General features: G+C 40.2%; 1 protein-coding gene across 1 annotated transcript; it reads right to left on the bottom strand.

Moving 5' to 3' along the window:
- Positions 1-236: 236 nt before the first annotated feature.
- On the bottom strand, positions 237-8,721 carry r3hdm4 (R3H domain containing 4). Its single transcript, XM_037674500.1, has 8 exons — positions 8,534-8,721; positions 6,797-6,954; positions 5,168-5,289; positions 4,955-5,072; positions 4,786-4,871; positions 3,808-3,893; positions 1,934-1,989; positions 237-1,820 (listed from the first exon to the last, which is right to left on the bottom strand). Exons 1-8 carry the CDS (start codon positions 8,572-8,574, stop codon positions 1,717-1,719), a joined length of 771 nt encoding a protein of 256 aa, XP_037530428.1. The 5' UTR covers positions 8,575-8,721; the 3' UTR covers positions 237-1,716.
- Between the last annotated feature and the right edge of the window lie 50 nt (positions 8,722-8,771).

Here is an 8,771-nt window from a genome sequence, read left to right as displayed (position 1 = left end):
CCTACTGTACATACAATACAGTATACGTTCATACATCACCAGGTGACGTAAAGAAGCCGATGTAAAAATGATATTTGAGTAAACCGTGAGAGAACTAGAGGAAAATCCTAACAAACTTTCTAAGCGAGCAGAGATGATTACAGCTTTATTAACCTTTGAGTTGGCCTGACACGTCTACTTCTAATTAACGCACAACTATAAACAAGAACTTTGCTTCCCACACAACAGCAGGAGACGTTTAAGTCCTCGTCTATGCCGAGTATCCGTTCTTACAGGAAGGTCACTAATATTCATGCGTCACGAACACGAACCCTGCAGGCAGTGATGATTTTCAGCTGTTCGCACCGCTCACGTCAACAGAGCAACTTTACAGTCTCTGTTGTTCCTGTGGTTTAGTTAATGAAGGGTTAAGTCAACCAGGGGTGAAGTTTGGCAGCGGTTTAAATGACCGGGACACGCTTCACAACTTGAATGAAAGAATCACAAAAAGTGTGGCGTAGCTTTTGATCCTACTTATACGACAACTTTTTCCACATTCTGGGGTTTCGTGTGTAGACTTTTAGGGAACCGTGAGTTTATTCCATTTTTAGAATAAGGCTGTAACGAGAAAATGTGGAAAAAGTGAAGCTGTTGATACTTTCTGCCTTCCTTGTACATGAACGTTTAGACTCGGGTTATAATTTTCTATTTTTAGGAAATACAACGCGTTATTTATGAAATATTTTTTATTTATGAGGAAACAACTCATTCTACTTTAGGGGGTTTATAGTTAATCTATTATTTAAGAACGAGCCACAAAGCTCCATGAAAATACCCATAAATCACTGCAGTGTCAATCAAAATGGGTCTAGTGGTGGGTCAGGAGAAGGTCTGAGCTCAGAACCAGTTCTTTTCCTTAGAACCAGATTCATAGAAAGAAAATCTGGTCTTACAGCGTCATCCTCATTGGTCCAGAGGGAAAAATCCCAAACCTTTGTCTGCGGTTTTGGACCAAACCATTTCCATGTGTCAGACTGGGACGTTTTTAAAAAACTCGGCGTGTGAGGCGTCTCAGTTTGAAAGACGGGAACGAAAGAGCTGCGTTCACAATCTCAGTTTTCAATCATTTTATCAACCTTTTTTTAATTGTTTGCCATTTTTTCAAAGTTATAAACTGTTGTCATCGACGATGTTCTACAAAAATCAAGTACAAACCTTGTTTGTAATGTTCATAAATACCAGTTAGCGATTGTAAAAGTGGAGCGGCAGTAGAAAACGAGTTCATGGACACTGCGGGCTGTTTACAAAGCAGACAGGTGGTGCAAAGTCTCCCCGCACCGTGGTCGTCTTTAGAGTCAGACCACAGCAAAGGGAGGCTCAAACTGGACATACTGGAGCTAAACTAACATGTTTAAAGTAACGTACTGTGGAGGCTCTTTAGCTGTGAAACTCCAGCTTTTAATTAGCTTTTGATCCAACTCATCACCTGGTGGTAAATGGCTAATTTTACTTTCCATAACGTTTTCTGCCAAGACGTTAGGAGCTTCTTAAAGGGAATTACTCAGACGTGTTTTCAGGTTGTGCTCTTGGTTGCAGCTTCACGCAACACATTAACAAACCTACACCAGTCTGTACTGGTTGCTGATAAAATAATGGAACATTTACTTCAGGAGGAAAGCCAGGAAAGGGACGGAGGGTTTGTACTTGATGGACAGTTCAGGCGGTGCTTCTCATGAACTACAGCATCTGCTCCAGGTAGGCAGACAGCAGGAGGTCAGGAGGCAGAAACTCCTCCTGCTTGTTCGCCACTTCAGTCCGACGCGACCCGTTGTAGTTGATGCCTGGAGGTCCAAAACAACGACACCCATCACTCTCGACACATTAATGCGTGAAAACTTGAACCCTGTGTGGTAATTTGTGAAATGTGAGCTTGGTTTGTGGGATTTCCACTCACTTGCAGAGACGAGGTCCATGTACTGGCAGATGGCGTGAAGCAGCAGCCTCTCAAAGCTGTTTCACAAACACAGGAATGACAGACGTGACTCCTCAGCGTCATCTTATCTTTTATAATCAATTCAAGTATTAATGCAGCTTTTGTTGTGTCCCATTCTCCCTGCATGGATCAATACAATTTGTCTATTTAAGGCCAATTACCTGCCAGTTCCTCACATCCAGCTTTTGTTCGTGTGCTGCTGGGACCAGTCAGCTTCTCTGTGAGTGCTTGATCTAATTTAATGGAAACTGCTTTTCCAGGTCATCAGTGTGGGCACCCAGCAGTCGTTATTTGCCAAGTGCCCGGGACTAAAAAGTGTGTTAACAGTCTAAAAAGCTGCAGTGAGGTCTGAGTGAGATATTCATGGGATCAAAGTTATTTGGAGCCAGAAAAGTTCATCATCAAGACTCGTAATGTAAGAATCGTTTTATCTTTTAGAACACAAACACTGTCCAGAGTTGTTGCTGTATTTACAACAATGTTGAAGACAAGCTACTGGGTTTAAACCAGTAGTTCTCAAACTGTGGGGAGCACACCCATGGGGGGGGTCCAAGGCTGTGCCAAGAGGAGGTGTGATGTCACTCAATGTATTTTTTTTCCCACCAGACTGGAACCTGGAAAACCTGAACCTATTTTAAGGGATGCACAAAACAACTAACTGTCTATCACTGTATTTGTTATTTTTCTCACAGCAGAGTGTTTGGAAAATGTAAAATCTAATATTTTAATCGCGGATCATGAAACTGAGTTAGTTCGTGCTTTAATAAAAACGACGAGGGCGACGTCCGTCACACATTTAATGTGTTGAAGCTTCAAGATGACCCAGCTGAGGCGAGTTCTGCTCCACGACCCGATGCTCACTTCATTTCTAAAAGCTCGTGTCGCTGCGGGACAGGTGGTGCGACAAAGCTGCTGAAAAATTATTTTCCTCTTTGAGTCTTGCCGTTTCTGCTGCTTTAGTGCTTCGAATTAAACAATATTAACAATAAAAGTTGTATTTTTGTATGCCTAAGGAAATAGTGAAACTTTTTTTTTCTCCTATTAAAAGCTCGGGTGACAAGAGAAAGTGTCAGTTTTGTGTGTTTGTAGATTGTCATGAATATTTGCAGATTTTAATATTACACAACATAAACAAGGTTTTGGTGATTTGTATGTGCCAATTTTTATTTTTTATGTCACCAGTATGTTGTTTTTTCTTGTGCTGAGGTTTTCTTGCAACCTCGCACTGTGTCCCGTCAAGAACACAGTGTGAGATATGATTTTTTTTTTTTTTTACCTCCTCTTTCCTCATGTTTTCACTTTTCTAAACGAAAAGGGCAGCGCTTCCCACGAGGCTGCAGCCTCAGGCATTCCCGTCTATCCATGTTTGTTTGGACGGCTGTCCTGAAATGTAATTTCGTTGCGCTTCTGTGCAATGACAATAAAGCTGATTCTGAATTCTGATTCTGAGCTTGCTTTGATTTGGAAGTTTCTGTTACGCAACTGTGCTGTGATGATGTAATGCATTTAATGATCAAAAATTAAACTGTAAGTTGTTTTATTTTTGCATTGATTCTGTTGAATTTGTTTTCTTTTTCTCCAAAAAGGGGGAGCCAAACAAAAAAAAATAGTTTGAGAACCAAACAAAAATACAAATTTGAGTCTTTTAAAAATACCACACGCTTATTTGCGTTGCATGAACATTGATTCATGATAAAATAAAAAGATGAGAAACGATGGTGCAGATTTCTGAACCTACACGCTCACAAAAGACTTACCTTAGCAGCTTTAAAAAAAAAGAAACCGATCCCAGTGACGACCTGCGAATATTCAGACAACAGAAAGAGAGTTTCTACCTGCTGCTGAGGACGGTGGTGTAAACAGACTGAGGCTCAGCATTGAAGAAGCTCAGGAGGTTTTCTTCAAGAACTTCCAGCGTTCCCTGAGAAAAGAAGGGGAGCGAAGTTAGGTTTTTAATCTACACAATCTCAGTTTGTGCTCAAGGAAAGTACAGCGCTTCAGCAGGAGATTTGTAAAAGTTCAGATTTCTTCCTCTTGTCACACGATCCTCCACCGCTGAGAATGTTCTGAGCTGTTCAGATAACAGGAGGCTGGAGCTGACGCACATCCTGCCACGACTCGACAATCTGAAGCCACATCTTCTGCTCAAAACGTTTGACACAAAACATCCGAAGCTGTCCGACAGATATAAGAATCTGGATTTATGATTGGAAGAAAAACTGATCTGAAACTAATGTGACAAAAGAAAAAGAAAAGTGCACATTACTCAGCTGACTGACGCGTTCAAAATGTATTTAAAATGTCTGATTCGCTTCATTCATCTCGTTCAATGTTTTTAACAGGCTGGTTCAAATAAAGGGACAAAAGGGTTTAATTTTAATTCATCAATCGTTAACAGTCATGTAAATTAGTTTTCTAACAAAAAGGAGTTTCATAAACTTTGAGGGATTAATAAAACACACATCAAAACCAAACTGGCTGTGTCTGCATTAAAGACGATTCAAAATAAACATTTTACTTTAAAAAAATGAATTAAAAACAAAATATTAAGAATGTTTTAGGTGTTCGCTAGCAAAGGGTTACAAAGATAGATTAATAAAACATAAAAATTGTTCAATAAAGAAAGAACAAAAATCTCCCACATTCCAAGCCCCAAGTTTTACACATTTAAACGTGTCTTTAAGTAGTGAACAATAATAATAATAATAACAGATTAAATCTTTATGAGCATATTTAAACCTCCAGAAGCTAACGGGTAATTAGCACAAACTTTCTAAGCTCGGCGGGAGAAACGATGAAGAAACGACACCTACCATGGGTATTTGTTTACGCTTTAGAGTCGCTCGAAGCCGCCGATCGATTCTTAGGAAGCAGCCCTGAGCAGCAAAGGCAGGATACACTGTGCAGAGATGAGCGCCCGTCAACCAGACAGCTGCGTGCACAACAAACAACACAAACAAACAAACAACCAGTGTGGCTCACCATTCCTTTGGTCTTTGAGGATCTGGTTGGTGGTTTTCCTCCGGGCCTCCTCCTGCTCCAGCAGAGAGAGCAGCCTCTCCTGCTCCTCACCAGAACAATTCATGAAGTCGTTCCACGGCTACAATGAAGCAAAGTTTAGTTTCACTTGTGATTTTGGAGAGATGCCAAACTGGATCAAAGCTCCCAGATGAGTACCTATCTTCACCAGCATACCTCTCTGTAGGTTCCATTGGTGCGGGCTTCAGTGAAGATGGATGGGATGGCGGGGTTACTGCAAACCTCCAGATCATCTTTGGAGCACTCATCCTTCTCAAGGAGATTGTCAAGATAGCGTGCTAACAACAAAACAAAAAACAAAACAAAAAAATGTGGAAAGAGGTGACGTGAACAAAGCAATATGTTGATTTATTAAGTTAAAGTGACTGTCGAGAATACATGAGCACATGTACAATATCTTATATTAACATAACCTTTTCTGCTCCTTTACTGTTATTGTGAATGTTTACATGATCCTTTCTCGGATTATAATCATTCCTGATTGATTGCTGACGGTTCTCCACAGCTTTGAAATGAATACGATGAGGTCCACACCTGATCATTCTGGGAATCTTTTTATCCACAACAATTTGATGTCACAAACAGGGTCCCTTGAGTGACCGTCCAGACTCCAAATCAGACGTCTGATCAGCCTGGAATGGAAAACTTCCATCCCTCAACCTCAACTGTAGGTTTGCAGAGAGACGAGGGGCTGGCTGCAGGGGCCCGTGATCATCACCGCTGGGACCCAATGGACTTTGATTCCAAACTGACCAGGCTTCATCCAAACACATAATGAGTTTTAATAACTAAGGGGTTAGTTTCACTGTGGAGCTGAAGGGGCTCAGAAGGTGCTCGTCTGGTTTGTAAAATCCGTACTGGGGCCTTCGGTCTGACAGGATTGAATTCCTGGGCAGAACTGCCGGGACTGTTGTGAAAACAAGAGGTTTTGAGTAAAACCAGGAAGTTGTCAGTCTCCGAAAGTCCAAGTCTGGGACGCAGTCCAGCTGTGTTTCATCGAACTTGCCTTTTTACGTTACCGACTGTGGCGAAAACAACGGACTTTGCCAACTGTCGGCAGGAAAAGAAATAAAGGAAAGTTTACAACAGAAGTTGTCTTGACCGCCTGTGGCGAGAACAGAGAGGGCTCACCTTGAGACACATACACGAGTAAAGATATGCATATCAGAATATATCACAGTTAAATGATGGGCAGGGAATAAATCCAAAAAGCTGCTGATCCCCCAACGAACGCTACAGATTTTTTTTACGAGAAAACATTTTGGTTAAAAGTGTGAGTGACAAAATATGTGACTGTGAAAAGAAAAATGAGGTGGAACCGGACTGAGACAAGACGCACAGACAGAACTTTAGCTGACGACAATTACAAACTGAGGCGTGGCTGTTTCTTTTTATAATGTTGATATTTTGGGGTAACTGAGATCCTGAGTACACAATTTTATTCCACCTCATGTGATGCGAATGACAACAAAGAAACTTTAACTTGAAAGTTTATTTCATCATGACATGAGCTGAAGTTGCTGATGGAAATATAGTTGAACAAGGATAAGTTTTGTTCAGACAAAGTTTTGTTGCTCTGTTGACTGTAAGGACTGTTGACTGGAATAAATGTGAAGAAGTCCACACCTGATGGTTTTGTGGTGACCACTGCAGCCAAAGGAAAACAAAATCTGTATAAGGGGCTTATTTTTACTTTCACGCAGTCCTGTTTTAGTTTCTTTCACTTCCTGCCCCATTCAGCTAGTGGTGAACTTGATAATCTGATCAGCTGAAATGAGAACTTACTGTTTTCCTGTCGACGAAGGCTCTTCTTGCCTTTGGCACGTGGGATGAGTTCAGAGTTACGGATGGCTTGATTTATGTAGAACTGCTTCTTCTTGGCAGGAGACACTCGCTTGGCGGGAGAACATGGCAGCGAGATGCAATTACGTTCCTCTATCAGGCTGGAAAAACAGAGAACAAGAACATCTGTGTGTTTTAATCACACATATGTAGGAGAACATAGCAGCCGCTCATCTCAGACTGTTTCTTTCATTCGTTTAAAACTTATTTGGGTATAAATGCTGAAATTGAACACTCCTTTCGATTTATCTCCAGACACAATAAAATTAACATGTAGAACACAATAAACGCAAAACAGAAATAAATTAATGTTAGCACATAGTTCACTGTGGGATTTAAATGGGTGGAAAAGTAATTGATGACTCCAAAGTGGATTTTATGATGACACACTGAATTATACGAGTTTTATATTGTATTTTTACGACCCAGTAAATCCAGATGAAGGCAAATGTGAGGATACCCTAAAGAACTGTGTGGGATGTATGTAAACTGGGTTTGTTCTCCTGCAGAACGTAAATGTTCTCTCTTATTTAGACCTGCTAAGTTTGATGATTACATTTTTCCTGAGAGTTGTGTTTGCGTCCTGTTGAATGTGATATGATTGGGGAAAAAAACAAACCTAAAAGTTAAAAGATTATTTCTAAAGCATGTTTGTGAACCGGTTAGAAAACAAACAAACAAACAAAAAAAGAATAAAAGATGAAACACAAAGTATACTATAAAACATTAGAATGATGGGAAAATATAAATTACTGTGTTTTTAGATGAGATGTAAAATCACAGATGATTGGAGCCTGTCTTGAATAGTCAGTAGGAACAACAGTTTGTCCCACGTTAGAAGCTTAAAGTGCACCTGTGGACAGGTAAAGGTAAATAATCATGAGAGCCCAGGGATCTAGACAGCACATAAGCCTGCAGGAGGTCAGACAGATCCGTAAGAGCCCACCCATTCAGGTCATCATCAATAAAACTTTAAAATAAAAAAACAAACGGGGAGTTGTAACGTAAGCTTGGACCACTTGTTCAAAGTGTTTAAAATAATTTCTCCTTGTATTGAACCCCAACACTTCTCTCTTGTTTAAGTGGATCAGGGTGGATATTCAAATGTAGGTCAATGTGTTTGTGTTTCTGTCAGCTGCTAACTTTAACCAGAGCTGATCCTTTTCTTAGCCTGAAACCTGAATGCTACTAGCATCATGACATGTAATTCTACCTGGGTTTGTTTAGGTTTCATCCGGACCTTTAAAACAGACTGTGGCTTTAATTCATTTGCTGCAGATTTATAAAGCAGAAACACTTAATATCTTACAGATGTCTGTTTTCTTTTCCATTATATGTTTCTTTTAAGCCAATGGCTGGCAGGGGAAGCATATTATGAATTCGTAATGCATTAGTTGTTTACGGGGTAACTAATTTTAACCAGAATAAACATTAGTGAACAGGCAAGCTAAACAAGGGCAGTTCAGCTGTCTCATAAAACATCAAGATTTGGGTTATAAAAAAAACACTGCTGAAAACTTGTAAAATTTAGAAAACAATCACTCAACCTACGAGTGTTTTATCCGAAATAAATCTGACAAAAAGGCTCGGGACAACATATGTAGCTTCAAATGAGCTTCAGAGTTCTGGCTAACGCTAATTTAGCTAGCTCAAATTCAACATACATAAATTCGCACTCACATATACTCCCGTTCTTCATTGTTGTCAGTCAAAACGACCATTTTATTTAAGTAAAATAAACAGAGAGGCCTCACCGATAGTATGACAAAAAAAGACACAAAGTAAACGCGAAAACAAAAGTCAAAACATCGAAAAGTGCTTGTTAGCTTTTAGCTTGGGGGCTGTGTACGTTAACGTAGCCGTGTAACAGCTTCTTCTTCTTCTTCTTCTTCTAGTATTGTTTTATGGCGGTTGGCAG

The sequence above is a fragment of the Nematolebias whitei genome, chromosome 3 (assembly GCF_014905685.2).
Source record: "Nematolebias whitei isolate Nwh7 chromosome 3, NemWhi1, whole genome shotgun sequence".
Classification (NCBI taxonomy): Eukaryota; Metazoa; Chordata; class Actinopteri; order Cyprinodontiformes; family Rivulidae; genus Nematolebias; species Nematolebias whitei.
The sequence above is the reverse complement of the archived record's forward strand: the minus strand, read 5'-3'. Positions and strand labels throughout refer to the sequence as shown.